At 38.9% G+C, this 17,903-nt stretch overlaps 1 protein-coding gene across 2 annotated transcripts in view; it reads right to left on the minus strand.

The window, feature by feature from the left end:
• Positions 1 to 646: 646 nt before the first annotated feature.
• The window catches only part of tfeb (transcription factor EB), a 33,866-nt gene continuing 16,609 nt past the window's right edge, over positions 647 to 17,903 (minus strand). The window contains exons 3-12 of one of the 2 annotated variants that reach the window (XM_079241484.1): positions 13,455 to 13,559; positions 12,018 to 12,188; positions 9,357 to 9,455; positions 9,050 to 9,238; positions 8,266 to 8,355; positions 4,675 to 4,792; positions 4,407 to 4,457; positions 3,970 to 4,045; positions 3,721 to 3,868; positions 647 to 3,637 (exon numbers count right to left, since the gene is read on the minus strand). In XM_079241484.1, the coding sequence (XP_079097610.1) occupies positions 3,077 to 3,637; positions 3,721 to 3,868; positions 3,970 to 4,045; positions 4,407 to 4,457; positions 4,675 to 4,792; positions 8,266 to 8,355; positions 9,050 to 9,238; positions 9,357 to 9,455; positions 12,018 to 12,188; positions 13,455 to 13,484 (1,533 nt within the window). In that variant the 5' untranslated portion in view covers positions 13,485 to 13,559 and the 3' untranslated portion in view covers positions 647 to 3,076. Of the gene's footprint in view, positions 3,638 to 3,720; positions 3,869 to 3,969; positions 4,046 to 4,406; positions 4,464 to 4,674; positions 4,793 to 8,265; positions 8,356 to 9,049; positions 9,239 to 9,356; positions 9,456 to 12,017; positions 12,189 to 13,454; positions 13,560 to 17,903 lie in introns of both variants that reach the window. The other variant, XM_079241483.1, reaches the window with a different exon arrangement.

Here is a 17,903-nt window from a genome sequence, read left to right on the forward strand (position 1 = left end):
GTTTGTGTGTGTGTTTGTTTTTTTAGTCAAGTGTTCCTTTATTCCTTATTTAACTTTAATTTTTTAAGAGTAGCTCAGATTGTTAAGGCTGTCAAGCTTTTTATTTAACTGGAACAACCATGGTGTTTTTTTTACTTTTGCTTTTTCTTTTCCAGAATTACACATTTACATATAAAATTTAATATTAAATTAAGATTAACTCGTTAATCCCAGAGTGAAATTCTAAATTCTTAATATCATTCATTTTTATCTTTTTTAGTTTTATAAAATAAATTACTAAATATACTAAAATATTACTAAATCTCTATTATTTTAAAATATTTAAAAAGAAATTATTTCACGACTTCATTCATTTGTAACAGAAATGTCATTATTTGTTTTCTTTGCATTTAATGTTTTGGGATTTTTCAGAAAACTTTTCAATTTCAATCAACTTGAAATGACTTACGTAAATCTCAATGCATTTGCTGATGTTAAGAAACTGATTTCAAAACACAAACTGACTTTGCTTCACTTCAAAGTCCATTTTCAATGTTTGCAAACTAAATCCTTCGAGTTGATATGTATGCAAGTTGCGGGCTGCATCTGACGAATGTATAGAATTACAAAAAAAAAAAACACCAACAAGGCAGTGAATGGATTCTGGTAAAACATTTTATATCTTCAGTAAATTCAGAACCACTTTTCCCTGTGTGGTTGCCCTGCAGAACACCCCCAAGTGGAAGAACAGAGGAGACCTGATGAGCTCTTTGGAGTGTTGGCTGAGGGACTGTGCAACAGCCGTCAAACTGTAGCAGAAAGGCACAGATCTGGACAACAGCAAATGCAGAGTCAGTGGTAAAACACCAGACAATCACAAAACACTGGGTCAGACTTTTTCTCAAGTTGGTCATCTCCGGTCTCCATGGACACATAAGTCAGGCAAGAGGGAGGCAAGTGGGGCAAAAATTCTGATGTAGTTCAGTCTGACCGGAAACCTTACATTCATCAAAGGAGCAATTTCATTTACATAAAATTACAGAATCAACTATTATGTATGTTTGGCTCCAAATTAAAATATTTAAGCAGAGAAAAATAAAATCCCAATCATATAAAAATGATAGTTTCAATGTACATAATCTCTTTGTCTTTCATTTGATATTCAGAAGGGTGTAAATGTTTCCCGCTCGTTCTCCTGTGAAGCATTGGCTTAAACACATTTGCAGAACATTCCCAGGAAATGGCTCTGAGAAGAGAGGGCCAGCTTGGAATAAAATTAAAACAAAACTAAACAAGTACAAATAAAATACAGTTAAGTGGCTTAGTGGCATACAACATCTGAAACAAATCATATTCATGTATAAAGAAAAAAATAATAATATACTGTACTTTCCAGTGCTTTGGGAGAAACAATAAACAACAAGCTCTAAAATAAAATAAAGAAAAAAAAAACTTCTTTTAATCAAAAAGGGAAAAAAAATCACCTTAGATCTTTTTTTTCTAATGTCATCGTTTCTGATCAAAAGCCGTAACAAATCACAGTCAAGCCCCAGGTCTAACTCAGCAGAGATCCAGCACAGGTTCACCACAACCTGTTCCAGCCATCACTCTGACAACTGGAGTAATGAATTACCTTTTAAATGACAGCTTGAACGCGACCTTAGCTTTACCTCTGCAGCCGGCACTTTTACTTTAATCACAAGGAAGAAGACGGCAGCTGTGAACAGGCTGATCTGATAACAGCTGCAGGGCACACTGCAATTTATTTACATGTATCTGTGCACAAGAATGCGTGTGGTAGGTTGAGTGTCTGCATGTTTAACGTGTGCATGTTTGTGAGCTGTGTGTTGAATGACTGAAATGACAAACTATCTCGTTCTTTTTCCCTGTCAAACCTTATCAGTCCTTTCTTCACACGGGCTTCTTGCACAAACCCAACAAAGTAAAAACAGAAAAAAAAGACCACTTCATCTTTTTTTTACCACCAAAGGGAAGGCTGAAGCAAACATAGGCTAAATGCTTTTACCAGGATGATTGAATGTGATACTTACTGTGATATTTAAGGTTGTAAATGAATTTGAAAACATACAGAGGATCAGCTGCATTAATCAAAAAGCAAACACAGAGAAGGGTTACAGGCCTGGCATCCTTATGGCGAACACCTCCTATGACTTTGATCCTGCTTTTGTCTTCTGTTACCTGAGTATTTGATCATTTCAATGTTAATGCTGATTTTTTTTTATTTTTTTTTTTTATCATAATTATATTTCCCTTAACTGCTTCTCAAACACCTTTAACAGTGTCTTCACATGAAGTCAGATGGAGAAAAGGGGGTGAAAAGAGTGTTTAAAGATGGGGTTGGCAGTGTGCGGATATATATGTAGGTGATAAGACATGAATTTTGGCTTGAAGTGGGGCAGATGTAACAACAGGCAAAATTTAGAGCTGTGTGTTTTGCCTCTAAATGTTTATTGTCCATCCTGAGTTTTTAAATGTGGACATTTAAAGAAATACACTCCAGTTTCGAAGGTCAGCAGATCTTTGATGAATGCTAAAGGAAACAGTGGAATAGCAGAGTTGAAGAACGCAAACCCGCCCCCCCGATAAATTATGCATGCATGACCATAAAGCTATTTCTATTTTATTAACTATCCTTCATCTAATCATTTACGGTTACTAAAAGCAGTTGTATGGAGTGCAAAACTTGTCCTCTATAACATGAAACAAAGCACCCGGTTTCCTTGTATCTGATAGCGTGAGTCTAATTAACTGCTGGTTTCGTTCACTCTTCAATTATGATTCAGAGCCACCTTTATGAAATCGAGGCCAAAGTTTCAAGCTGCTCAGAGGCTCATCTTTATGAGTGCAAATGTTTATTCTATGCAGCGTGTTTCCACCTGTTTGAGTGCCTTGTACCTGCTTCTGCCCGTACCATTAAAAAGACATAACTGTACTACAACTAGGTGTCACTTGTGTGTGTAAGAATTGAAACATAAATGATTCCTTTGTTCCCTGTTGGGCTGTGTTATTTTTCCATTTTAACTGTGTACACCCTGAAACCTTGTGTGTTTGAGTGAGTGTATATATGTGCACGTGTCTACATAATGTCTCCATCCTCTATGCTAAAGCTGGATCTGCGGCTGGAGTCAACAGAGGCCTCGGGGGACATTGCGGAGAGCAGGGGGTCTCCACCCATAGGAGACAACGGCTCATCCATCATCAAGAAGCCCAGATCGCCTCTCCTCCCCTGGACATCCAGTCCGCCCAGGTCATCCATCCCTGACATGCCATCTGAGAATCCAGGTATCCCATCGCACAAGTCCAGCGATTGGGCAAAGTCAAAAGGCTGGGAGCTGCCCACAGCTGGGAACTGGATGGGCTGCTGGGGTTGAAGGTGGTGTGGGAGAGGTGGCAGATGCCTTGGCTGAGGCTGAGGCTGGCCCTGAGGATGGAGGTGGGTCTGGGGGAGGAAGTGGTGCTGCTGGGCCTGATTATGGTGTAGATGCTGGGGCTGTTGGTGGGCTTGTTGTTGGGGGTGAGAAAGGTTCTCCTCTGGGCTGGTCTCTTGTTTTATATAAGGAGGCATCATGTCGGTCGGGTTGAGGCCAGAGGGGGAGGTGCTGGGCAGACCATGCAGACGAGCCTGCATCTCCAACTCCTGATGACCGTTGGCAAACACAACATGGTCAGATTCAGTTCATTTCCTGGAATCCTGCGTGAGCGATTGTGATAGAAGAGTACCTGAATTCGTAGCAGCAGCTGTTTGTTGGCCATCTCCATTCGTTTGAAGTTGTTCTCCACCTCTCTGGACCTTTGTACGTCTTTCTGCATGCGCTTAATATACTCCACAGACGCCCGCAAAATAGTGCCCTTGTTCCAGCGCACGTCACTATACACACAGTACACACAGGACCATTCCATACATAAGTAACTGCTTGTATGTAAAAGTTTAATTTAGATGTCTTACACTGTGCTGTCAAAGCAACTCACAGGTCATTGGTTTTGGGAATCATGGTGCCCAGTTCTTTGATACGATCATTAATGTTGAATCTCCTCCTCCTTTCAACTACAGCAGAGAAGAAAAGAAACAATAAAGATGAATCCGGCAGCATAAAAATATTCAGTTTTGGCGTTGCAGTTTAAATGTGCATATATGTGCATTTTGGAGCGATGCAATGATGAGCAAAAAGGAACAAACATTTAAACACACACGCAAAGTCACAGGCAATTACACTTTAGTGCCAGGACAGCAAAAATGATCAGGTTAACTATCCACCCACCTCTTGTACTATGTCAGCTAAATCAGCACAAAGCTGTATAAAACTTCAAGACGCGGATAAGGTGGGTGTGTGTGTGTGTGTGTATGTCAGTGTGTATGTGCAAATGTTTCCAAAGGGATGCACAGTAATAGGATGAATAAGACTTACTCAGATTGTGGTTGTCTTTTTTCTGTCTCTCTTTGGCCAAAGCACGGGCTTCTGCGTCTTTGCAAAAACAAAAAGCGATTAACTAACGGCTGACAAATGCCTCAACGGGCAAAGAAAGGAGCAAATATTTCACATTTATTCATCAACAAACAACTTTTGTATCACCTGGGAACATCTTAATAGTTTAACTGAGTTAAGATAATCTACACGGCTTCGTCAATGTCAAAATGTGACAACAACAGTTCAAAGTTTAGACGTTTGTTCGCACCTGAAAGTTCTCTTTTGATGGTCAGGTTGGCAGGACATGAGTTACTTGTCATAGTAATGGCTGGCCCCTTCATTCCAGGACCTGTGTACACGTCCAGGTGACTGCTTGACAATGGGAGCTGGAAAGGGAGCACATACAAAGTAACACATAAGCACAAAAAATGTATATTTTTAAAGAAATAGTCAATACAAAGATGTCAATTTGATCTGCTGGCAGAAAAAAAAACATACTGGCAGAGCATTTATGGGGAATTATTGTGCAGTGACATTAGACATTAGATGAATAGGGAAGAAAACTACAACTCATAAGCACCAAAATGACCCTTGGTATAGAATAATGTACAATCATCAACCCTTCCTCAGTCCTAAATACAAGATGCCCTAACACTTAAAATATGCTTAATCTTTCCTGCAGTAATCATAAAATAGAAGTGGAAACTACTGAAATAAAAGAAAAAACAGAATAAAACCAAGACAGGAATAGTTTTACATGATTTATTTAAAGTTTCATCTACGGCCCTTTTGCAGTTTGATTCTTCCTGTGAATTTTATGGAGTCAGTGTTCATGTTAAGTGTGCTGTAAAGAGCAGATAGCAGGAGACAATGCAATAATATCACACCTGAAAAACAGCCTGTCAAACACGCAGCAATGATTGACAATCATGTCATCGATCTTATCTCACTTTATGGCCCAATTCCCTCCGCTGCTTCTCCAGCTCCTGAAATTGCACTTGTTGAGTGCTCCAAACTCCAAACTCTTGCACTTTAGACATTGTGTAACAATGGCTATTTAGTTTTGTAGGGACTCCTAAAAAGATTTGAGCACCTTTTAATTGTGTAGGTTAATTAGTGTGACGGATTATTTTATGCCCCGTAAGCAGCTGTGTCACACTCCCTGAAGCAAGGGCAAATATGATGCTGCTAATGAGGCCTGAAAGATAAAGAGCTCAAAGGAAAAGATAACTTAATCTGAAAGCTACTGTGTGAGCTGTGAGATCAAACACATTCACAGACAAACTCAGACACGGATCTCTGCAAGTTAAACTTCTGCATCCAAGTTAAACACTTGTAAAAGAAAAAGATCTAAAGAATGCATGGAACGTAAATCTATAGGTAGCAATCATTTAGTCACGGTTCAGAGCTATAATCAGCCCTTCTTTTAATACTGACACACTGTTGTAAATGAGGCTGCATATTAATAAAATGTTAAGCTGGAGGGGTATGGAATATTCCACAAATCAGAAGTTAGTAACAATGGATTTGTTGAAATAATGATTTTTTCAGACAAGTCCCAAATAATGCTTTTAGAATTTGCAGAAAAATGTGACGTTTTTGTTCAATGTTTGCTATTGTGGCAAATCTTTTCTTTCAGCCTGTCATGGCAAGGGCACTGCTGATTACAGAAAACTCAAAAACACACATCCTTCATTAAACTATAATTCCCAGCCTCTCCCTTGCTCCCAGATTGACCACATCCTCTATGCTCCGCTCCAGTACGAATCCTTTGAATTCAATTAATGGCCAAGGCTGACCCTAGTATGGCTCAGTATAACCATCCATATACACTCATACACACACATAGATACACACAAACTTGGGAGTTGAACTGCTTTCTTGTGCCTGGCATTCAGTGGTGTCCCCAGCTCTGACTAAACTTTTAAGATTCCAAGAATTCCACGGAATTTGCTGCTTTAATCCCCATCAGGATTAGCAGGTGAGTTTTTACTCACTGTTCTGACAGTTGGGAATAAAGCAGGAATTTTTTTGCAGCATTGTTCACAGACTGTTCTGTGCTTTGAGTTTCTTTCTCTCAGATGCTTCATGGGACTTGCTTCTCACACACTGATGAGTCTTAGTCTGATCAGGCTGTGCTGCCCAATCTAATCAATCAGTGTAACAGACACATGCATGAAGACATGCTTCAAGTGATTAAACCAATCATCCACACTGAGTGTGAGATAACGCAACAGGAGGCCTTGTAAGTTTACCTCTTGAACGCATATACATACAGCGATGACCACACAATGTGTCAGCCTGCTACACTTCCACTTCCAGTTGCAACCCAGTATGAAGTTAAAATGTGTGAGAATCTTTATTGTAGGCTATTACAAGCTAACATAAGAAAATAGCTTAGAAAAGCTAATGCCATCGCCCCCCCCCCCTCCCCTCACCTCCTCTGCTATGACTACTTCTGTAATCAGGGACCCAAGGCTGGGAGTTAGTGCCTCTGCTGCATCTGTCTAAACTGCAGTTCAATCCACTAACAAACATTCTGAGAAAAAAGAAGAAAGGACCCCACCCCCACCTCCACCACCATCACCACCAACTCAAATCAAGTCATATTAAAGTTAGAAAAGAGCTCCACTGTCTTACCAGTTGAATCTGTTCTCCTTCTATAACTTCCACAATGGCATATGTCTTACTCATCTCCTTCATCCTACACTCCTTCCCTTACAAGGCCCGTTGAGGGGGGGCGGGAGGGTTCTTCTTCTCTATTTGGCACAGGCAGCACATGCAGCTCTGTCTGGCACTGCCACTCCTGTCCTGGGAGAATGACCTCTGCAGCACCGCTCCCGTCTTTCTTCTACCTCTGCTCCCCCACCAAACAGGAGTGAACTTTCCCCTAACTGGACTTTCAGCCTGTTTTCCCCTTGCATAAATTGTCCTCATCCCTCTTTCCCTCCTCCTCTCTTTTCCTCCCCCCCTTTTTTTTTTCTTCTGCACCTCCCTCATTCCAAATGTCTTGTAAACAAGTTGAACTCTAACTGGTTGTTTAATTGTTAATTTTCTCAGTGTGTTCTCTCAGACACAAAGCACGGCACAGTCTTCCACAGACATGTCTTCCCTACAGTTTCTAACTATGTCCAACATGGTTTAGTGATGGAATGTTTAGTGTTTAAGTCAATTATACACTGCTTCGTGCATTTTGTCGTAGTTTGTCTACGTGCTTGTGTATATGGCTATATAAAAGCATAGCTAATTGCTTAACGTGGGTATGTGCAGAAACAGAAAGTGGATCTGGAGCAAAATTCAATAGCTGCTTTGAAACATTAACTCATTAACAGAACTAATAGATGCATAGAAATGCCTGATAACTGCAGGAAAAAACAAAGGCTGCTGATAATAAATAAGAATCGACACACAGATATAGAAACAGTGATTATAGCAACAACTGAAAAACAAAACTCGAGACTAGACTAGAGTGTTGATGGCTTGGCACATCCAGCACTATGACTCATGTTGGGAATTGGTCTGAAATAAACCCTGAAAAGAATCAAAGTTTAAGAGGTTTAAGGTGATATTAAAATACCACACATTTAATCTCATTCCCCCAATTACTGTGCAAAAAATATGTTGCTTTTCAATTTGAATGTGATGCAAGATGAAAATGTTTTTGTAAAACGATATAATATCAGAGCATAAATAGAAAAGCCTAAATGAGCCTGGTTCCTCAAACTAAACCAACGAAACCTTCATTAATATGATCAAAATCCAATTAATTACCAAATCCTTTCACGTTTTAAAAAAAAGCATAAAGTAAAATACACAATTTCAGATTAATCACTTGTCTTGGTCGACTGCTTCCACTTACTGTGTTTGGCATCTGGATGGGGTCCACGTATGGTTGAACATCATCATAGCTGGACTGCATGCTGATGATGTTATCAATGACCTCGTCCATCTGAAAATGAAAAACAATGTAGCTTTTACAGTTTAGCATGACAACGCGAGCTAAAGAAAACAGCAGACAATTATAGGACTGTTGACAAATTTAGACTCTTTTTATCTACTACAGCAAGAAAAAAAAAACAAAAAAACACCACATTCCAGTGTTTAATGTTAAAAACACCGACGTGCTACATTTATTTCATTAAGGTGCCAGAAACCTGATGGCAAATGACCACTGGATTATTTTCTCCAGTGAGGTTGCAAGTTGAAGGGAGAGAGTTGGTCAAAGTCTTCTAGGTTCAAAGGCCCCACATTCTGCTGTTTTTCTGTCACTTTAACAAGCTGTAATTACTGCTGCAAGGCCATTATGAAGCATTTAAATACCACTGATTGCCAACCTCGGTTATTGCCGGTTAGTCACCACTTCATTCACACACACATACTGCATGGAGAACACATTCACACCAGTTGATCTGCAAATGCTGCTCTTGCTTGCAGTTAAAACATTACGATGCTTTCATAAAATGTGGAGGTAATTTCTCTTTGGGGGCAATATTCAACCCTCATAATTTCATATACAAGTGTAATAAAGCCATATTTTTGGGATATGCGTTGAGTTTGGTTCTTGTAAATTTGGCTTTATAAGTCGATGATGGTATTATCGTGTACGGGTTTATGTCCGTGCCACTGTCTGCCCACACATCTACCTCCTTCTCATGGCTCGAGTCAATGTTGAGCATGGCCATGGGACTGTTGGGGGCGCTGCTGCCAGACATGAACTGCTCTGTTCGCATGTGTGGTGAGTGGAGAGGTGGGGGTGCAGATGCTGATCCCCCTGCAGGTGCCATGTTGGTGGGAGAAGATGGTGGCATTAGCCCTGCTACTGCCTGGACTGTCTAAGAAAAACAGGAGGGTGATAGTGTTAATGAATGATAGAGCACTGAGTTGCTGAAATACTGTTTGCACAGATTAATACAAACGCAAAGAAAATGTGAAAACAGGTGAGACAATTACCTGTTTGGTGGCGTAGGTGGTTGAAAGGTATTCTTTTACTTGCTGTCTCCGTGACTGGCGGATGTGATAGTCTGTTGGATTCTCAAGGTGGGTCTGCACCTGAATTGGAGAAATATATCATAAAAAATATTATAAACTCTTTTATCATCATTAATTTAGCAGCAGATATGAGTTTTTGCAAATATGTTTGAATATTATGGTTGATTTTTTTGGTGGTTTTCCAGCAAGATCTGATTGGTAAGGAGACCTTTTTTCAATTATAGCATCCTAAAAACAAAAACTTATAATCAAAACTGATTCATTTTAATGGAAAATTAGCTCAGCGCCATTTGTTTTTTTCTTATTTTTATTCAACCTTTATTTAACAAGGAAATAAAATCTTAAAATAAAACAATGTTCTGACAAAGACCAGCAGAAGTTCAGGTCTGTAATGAAAACAATAATCGGTTTACACTGAACATATAAAAATAAATACATATCGATATATCATCAAAAGGAACTATGAAAACATCCTAATTCAAGACATGAAAAGCTTAAAATACCAAAATCTCAAATTTAAAAATGAAATCAATGCACACATTATTATTATGTTTAACATTAGTTCCAATTCGGTCAGTGGAACCAGCTCCTTGAAATTCAGGTGATTTTCCAGTTAATTCCAATTTGAGGGAGCAACATACTTATTTACTTATGATTTTATTTAAGAACATTGGGGAGACATAAGAAGCTATTCTTTGGAAGAAAGTTTCAAGCTATGGGTACTATATAAGCTCATCAGCTCACTGTGGTTTACTACTAACATTTAAAGCAATAACACCGAGTTCAAGCTCCTTTATCTAAATGAAGTGGCAGCACCAGGACATAGTAGCTTTAAGTCAGTAGTAATGTCTACAGGAGTAAAGCTGCACTAAATCCTCTGGTGACACTATGTAGCGCAATGTGCTGGCCTCATTCCTTCACATCAAAGATCAAAGCTCAGTGGAGAGAACTCGCCAACTTTAATAGCTAAAAAACAGGATTAAATCAAATGAACCAGAAACAACTTCAGTAAACAGATGCTTCTATTTCTTCCTACGACTTTGTGTACACCGTTACAACAACAAGAGCATTTAGAAAGCACATGCTCCACCAAAGCCAATACCATATTCTTAATTTTAAAGAAAGTAATCTACATTCTAGAGCAAAATTGAGTTCCTCCAGTAGCCACACTTTACCTCAACTCTAAAGCTCATGAAATTTGACTCTGTGGTTATTGCATAATCTTGCTGACAAACAGACAACGATCAACAATGATTACATTCCTGTACCTCTGCTGTCACATTTTAGTGGTGAAACAATTCTTGACACTTTGAAATATATATACATTTAAAATATGTATGTGTCTCATGATCCAGAGGAGCAACTACTCAGACATGAATGCTCTTCTTATCAGGTTATGTCAGCAGAAAATATGAAGTCCAAAAAAAACAAACAAAAAAAAAAAACATGCCGCAAGAAGGATGACAGGTTAAGTGTGGGCCTCAACCACAGACAGCTTCCTTTATCTGCAAAAGGAAAGGCACTGAGATTTCATGAACCCGGTTCCATTCCCCCACACATAAGCACACAGAGTAAACAGTCAATAAGTTGCTAAATACCATAAGGAGCACATGCACAGTGGACACAATTACAGCTAAAAATAATCACAAAGCAGCACACACACATTTAGAGGAGCATTGCACAAACCAATACAGACAAACACACACTATTAAAGATAAGGACAAACACAGGCATCTCTGGAATCAGCCCAAATGTCACTTCAGCTTTATCTGGCCCTGTCTGACCATATCTACATTGCTCCTGTCTACCCTATCACTAAACATGTCAAACGTTTCTTATCTCCCACTTCTGTCTCCCTACCTGCTTGCTGCTCCACTGCATTTTTTCTTTGCCTTTTTTTTTTCCAAAGCAGTCCCTGACTTTTCCCTGCGTGGCAGCGCAGCAGCGTGAGGGGCCACAACGCCTCCACTGCACCCTCCTGTCCTGTCTCCTTCCCGGCAACATGTGATTGGAGTAACAGAGCACCAGCCCCTGTTTTTTTTTTTGTTTTTAAAAAAAAAAGCCACAAAAACCAATATCTTTTTTTTTTTTTTTTTTTTTTTTTTTTTAAAAGTCAATCCCATCAATGAGATTTGTTTAAAGCTTTTTCCCTCTGTTGTGACTGCAGTCAGACGTTTCAACACACGTCATTTTATTCTCACAGGTTCAAATCTATAAAAGAAAATGCATGAAAGCAATGTGGAAGGGGGATGGGGGTTATGTTTTCAGTAAGAGGATCAAACTACAAATCTCTATTAGTTCAACCAGCTCGATGAGATCAACAGCAGTGTTTTTAAATGTACAAACTAATCTGAACCAGTGGTTCATTTACTGATCAATAATATAATGAACAAAAGACGTATGCAAAGAAAATGGCGTACTGTAGCTTCTATAAACTGAAAATTTGTTTGTTTGTTTTTTTTATTTCTTTTTTAACAGTATAAACTGAAAATATTTATTCATGCTAGTATAATAAAGAAGTTAATCTGGTATTTATCACAATAAACATTTACATACTAATTGAGGAACAAATTAACAACATGTAGGTCAATAAGGTGAATGACTGCTTGTGGCCACACTGACCTTCAGAACTTCCACTGGGACCTGCATGCTTTGGTAATGCTGTGGGGTGCTAATAGCAGGGGTGGGTGCAGGTGGTCCAGCCATGCGGTGCTGCATGTACTGCAGGGCTGCATTCTGCTGCTGCTGCTGCCGCTCACGCTGCTCCTCCTGCTGCAGCTGGTCTCGCATCAGCTGGACGCAAACACACACCACAGAATTGTTTAATGAAATGCAAACCAGGGAAGTTACTTTACTGCATCATGTTATGTCACATGCAAATCTTAAATCACTCTGTGAACCAAATACAGTGAGAATGCTTAAGTATTAAAGAGTCAAAAAGAGAGCCTAAACATTTTTCTGCAGAAAAACTACTGTCTGAAGTTATGCAGGTCAAACAAATGACCACTTAATCTACTATCAAAGCACTATCCATGCAAAGATGCCATGTAGAGCAACAGTTAAAAGAGAGTCTGAGGTCTCTACCAAAACTGGAAACTGGTTCTACTGGCCTGAAGTATAAAACAAACAGTTTGTGCCTCAAATTTGAGTCAAAGACATTTTAATAACAAGTATGCATTGTGAAATTCAACACCTTTTATAGCTAGGCAACTGAGGATTTTAATGAGAAAGCAGAATTAGCATTTTTATTTTAAATTTTGTATCAATGTAGAGATACTAAAACAGTAAAAATGTAATCTCCTTTAGCTGTACTCATCAAGAGAATTAAAGTTTCTTGTTTTAAAATGAGAATTAGTGTAAAAAAATAAATAAATAAATAAAAAAAAACCTGACGAGAAATTACTCAGAACTAGATTCCAAAGATACCTCATCGTAGTACTAATGGTAAGTCAGTAAATTAACTTATAACACTTTTCAAGGACAAGTCATTTCATACCAGCAAAAAGACTGGATTAAAGAAGCACTTGGAGAGCACAGACCCCCGTCAGGCAGCTCATTTCCACCGGTACAATCATTTCCAGCTGATGCTCTGTTCCTAAATTCGTTTTATATCGCTAAACTATTAGACTGCGAGCTACTTTGACAATAAATCCAAAATGTCTTGGCTATATTTTGGTGTTTGTTGTATCTTAATTTTTTTCTCTTGCAGTGATGAAAAGATCCATTATTTTTCTGAACTGTTATATCAAAATTTTGCCAGAATCCAGATCTATGTTTGATATCTTGTAAAACTTGTCCGGAACTTCTCCTGGATTTTTGGGGGCCTTTTACCAAATTGTAAAATTATATGCATATATAATAAAAAATGGCCTAATAGGTTCAAAGAATGCAGTATTTACATGTACAAGCTGGGATCTATGAGAAGAGTATGACTGAAACCAGTTAGAAGCGATAACCTCGTACAAGTTTATCTTACCATTAAACACAATATGATACCCGCTACTAAGGAAAGGCTAGCATGTACTTCATAGTAAATGGAAGAAAGTAGATGTGTTGTACCTGCATCCGCAGCCCGATGCGTGAGGCCATTGCTGAGGGGCGAGGGGGCAGGGGAGGGCGAGCCGACGTTAATGCAGCACAGTCCAGCCCGAGAGGTAAGGGAAGCTGTGGAGAAGATAAAGAAAGTGAGCGTATGAGAGCAGCGAGAGAAAGTGGAAATGAAAGGGGGAAACAGAGATGGTAGCGCTTTGTTTTTGTGTAGAAGTTAGATGTCTACATGGAGTGTAAACATTCCAGGGAAAGTGTGTAGTATTTCAATACAACTTTAACACGTATGTTCATGTAGAAGTGGGTTTGTAGTTAGGTGTTTTTATATTGGTAAGTAATGAACAGATTCCCTGAAGCGGTTAAAGGGCTTTTATGCCTTATTTCAAGATACCAAACTCAAGATGATAACCTCACCTCAAATAAGTTTTCTTCTTCCCACTAATAAGTTTTCTTCTTCCCACTCCTTTTCGAGGTACAGTTTTTATTTATTTTGTTGCCCAAAATGGGTATACTGTATGAAATACATACACAGATACATATACTATTCTTATTGTATCTACATATGTGTGTATTTATATATGGGTATATGTTTATGTATGTATATGTACATGTGCGTGGGTGTATGTATGTATGTATATATATATGCAGGTGTGTGTATATGTATGTATGTATGTATATGTATATGTATATATGTGTGTGTGCATATGTATGTATATGTGTGTGTATGTATGTATATGTATGGGAGTATATATGTCTGTATGTGTATGTATATGGATATGTGTATGTTCACGCTTTCTTATCTGTCTCGAAATAAATTCATTCATTCATTCATTCATTCATTCATTCACTTAATGCTGATTACAGTGTTATGTCAACAAACCCAAAACTGTTGTGCTAAATGCTGTCACGATGTTGATAGCTTGTCACTCAATTCTAGAGGGATGGTAACAGAAAGATTTCTGAGTGAATGTGTTGATGGATTACAGTGCAGTCACTGTTGCTGAAGCAATTCGGATACACAACACTCCCACAGTCACAGTCATTTTGTTTTTCTCTTAATACCATTTAAAAATGCAGATGCACTTTGAATGCCAAGTGAAGAAGAAGTAGAAGCCAGTGAGTTTTTCTAAAAGCTATACAAACACCACCTGTCTCTCTCCAGACATCAATTGCCTCAAGAATCAAACAGTGTACAGTGCATTTATTTATTGATTTGTTTATTTGTTTACTTCTTTATCTAATCATTCATTTATTTATTAAGTGTGATCAATAGGCCATCAATAAACACTCAAAATAGTTAGCAGACACATGTCTTCAGTAAAATCAGCTTGTGGCTGCTGTGGAATGACATTTTTTATGCATTTCTTGACAGACCAGACACAGTCCAGAAGAGATCTTCTTAAGCAAAAGGAACAATGCAAATATGACAAATAAATGCTGACCCAAGTTCAGAAATGAAATCCCATTTGTTGTGATTAAATCAGCTTCATCATGCTTTGGTATAATTCTTTTTTTCTTGTCCTGAAGATAAGCCTTTATTAGTCCTACAGTGGGAAAATTCCAGTGTTGCGACACAGAGTTAAAGAACAGCAGGAGAATAGAAACATGCAATAAACAAGATAACTATTATGTACATTAAATGTGTGCAGCATATAAACAGTAAAAATAAGTCTGGGTAATGTGACTTCAGTATATTCTAGTGTTATATTCAGCAATGTGACTATGACTATGTGTAGCTGTGTAAGTGACATAAGTGAGTTGTACCCATAGACTGTATATAGAAAGATGGACGGAGCCTCCGTGAAGTCACCCATAGGTTTCAGAAGAGCTGAATTGAAGCTCGGTGGGCGGTTCCTACCATTGCCATCTTGGCAGGGGCATGGGTGTTGTCTTGCCCAGAAAATACAAATATGGGCAAAGAGGTGGAGCTGAGAGGGGGCTATGAGCGTTGCGTTGGATGATTGACATTGAGCGAACTACGAGCTGCCTGTAGCTAAGAGCTAACCAAGCTAACCCAGAGATAACAGGAGCTAACCAGCTAACGGAGGTAAGCGGGCTAAAGCTAAGTCCTGGGCACTGGTACCGTGCACGAGGTCTTCCACAGCTGTGGTACAACCCTCAGCTTTAGGCTCATGTTGAAGACATGCTCCATGACGCCACACAGTTAGTCTGCGCAGGACTTGAGGAGCCTAGAGCTGATGCCATCTGGTTCTGCTGTCTTCCTTGTTCTAATCTTCTTGAGCTCTTCTTGAGGCCTGCTCTGTTCTTGAGGCTCTAAGAAGAAAATGATGTTTTGTTCTCGCGGACGTGACTGAAGACAGTTCTTGGGCTTGTTGAACTTTTTTCTTGTGGAGCTCCGGGAAGTATCGTGTGATTGGTCAGACATTTAAGGTGGGTGTGGTTAACAAAGATATGCATGAAGCAGATAGTTCCCGCTTTCGCATTTTTCCTGATGCAGGTAAAACGAATTGTTTGAATGAAACAGCTGATCGGAGAGGTGAAAAAAGATGAACATTTTTACAACATGTGGAACACGGACGGAACTGCGTGAAAAATTTGCCCTGCCTTGTATGAAGTTTCTCATTAAACATAAAATAACCGGGTTCATTGCACATAAAATACAGACATCACCACCCGCAGTGATCCCCGTCCCGCTGTATACGAAGTATAAATAGACCAGAACAAGAAGAATTTTTTTAACTAGTTCTCGCAACCTTGAGAGCCAGAACAAATTTTTTGCTTCTTGTGGAGTATCTAACAAGCTTTAGACATCATCAGACCAGAATAACACCTAATGCATGACAATTCATTGTGACATTACGGTGATATATCCACCACTGTTGTTCCCTTTTGTTTCATAAAAGTGTTTGAGATGAAAGAATTATCACTTAAAACATTAATGCCCTACATTCATGATGCTGTAATCAGTGTTGCATGAGCGCTTTACATTTCCTGTAAATTTTACAATAAAGATAAATATCCCTAACTTTTTGAAGTCTTATTACATTACAGCACTAATACCATTTCTTTTGTCCAGAAATCAGAAAATCTGGTCCCTTTGGAGAGGTGTGAATGAACAAATGACCTCTGGAGAAGCGAACTCTGCTCCACCTGCAACCATAGTTCTCAATTTCCTGCATAAGCCAAATTCAGATTGCTGACAATAACACAAAAGGCAATGTTGGTTCAATGCAGGGCATTATGTTTAGATGATTATAACATACACACGTGTATTGGTCAAGTGTGAAAGAATCTGATAATGTTCTGACTGAGATATAATGAACCCATGACTGCTAGGATTTGATGCAGCTCCATGTTTTGCTTTTATGTTGGGGAAACAGAAGTTGTCCTACATTAACCATTACATTAAAGCTGGGGTAGGTAATCTTGCTCAGAGACTTTTTTTTTTTTTTTTTTACTCTGGGTGAAGTGGTTCTTTGTCCTGACAGTAGTCTGTACATTTTGTAATCATGAACAATAAAAAAAAAAAAAAAAAACAGAGAGACCCCTCAGTTTACGGTAAATCTGTAAAAACTCTGACCAATCCAAATGGACCTAAATGGAGTTGTTCATTTCTTATATTTTGTAAGCTTCTTCTGGGACAAGCTCCAACTCCCTGTGATAAGCAATCTAGAAAATAAATGAATGAATGAAGAATAATGTTTGCAGCATCTCCAAGTAAACATCCTTAAATGCTCTATATCAAATCAAGTTGTGTTGACTGAAGAGGATTTCCTTTGTAATGTTTGAAGCAAGGTCATGCGGGAGTCATGTTATCTTGTTGTTCTTGGGAGATCATGTGAGGAGAAAGACCAGGGGAACACCCATCACCCCTTAGCAACATCTCATCTTTTTCTTTTATTTTTTTTAAATGCGTACACACTTGTAAAGATTCAAAGGGGAGTCCCAAAACACACAGTTCCCCTTCTGCAATGACTACAGCTCATCCCTGCATGACTAAGCTTGTTTGTATTCAAAGGAGTGAGGTCCTGAAGCCAGATTTCTGCTTTATTAAAATGCTGATATGATAGATGGCAGAGCATCAGTCAAAAGTCTGATTCCCTCACTTTTTCATTAGAAACACTTTTTGTTATGGTCATAAAGGGAGAAAGACACAGAGAGGAAGACAGACAGAGAGAGAAAAGCTCATTGTGCATTAGGTACAATAAGAAGGGCAGCTCCTATTGAGAGGGACTGAAGCCGCCTGTTGTCCGAAGTGTACATTTCAGCGCCCGAGGGGGCACACACTGCCCGCTTTGTGCCATTAGATGGCCCACATGAAAAACACACACCCATGCAGAGATACACTTTGAAACACATACAAGCATTCAAACCCAAACTTAGAGAATGTGGACTTTGGCATACACTTCCTGATGTGGTAGCTGTATTTTTCTTATGCAAGGTACTCACTTGCACATATAAATACTTTTTTTTTTTCTTCAAATAAATGTGAACAGTTGT

This window comes from Telmatherina bonti (assembly GCF_933228915.1).
Source record: "Telmatherina bonti genome assembly, chromosome: 6".
Lineage (NCBI taxonomy): Eukaryota > Metazoa > Chordata > Actinopteri > Atheriniformes > Telmatherinidae > Telmatherina > Telmatherina bonti.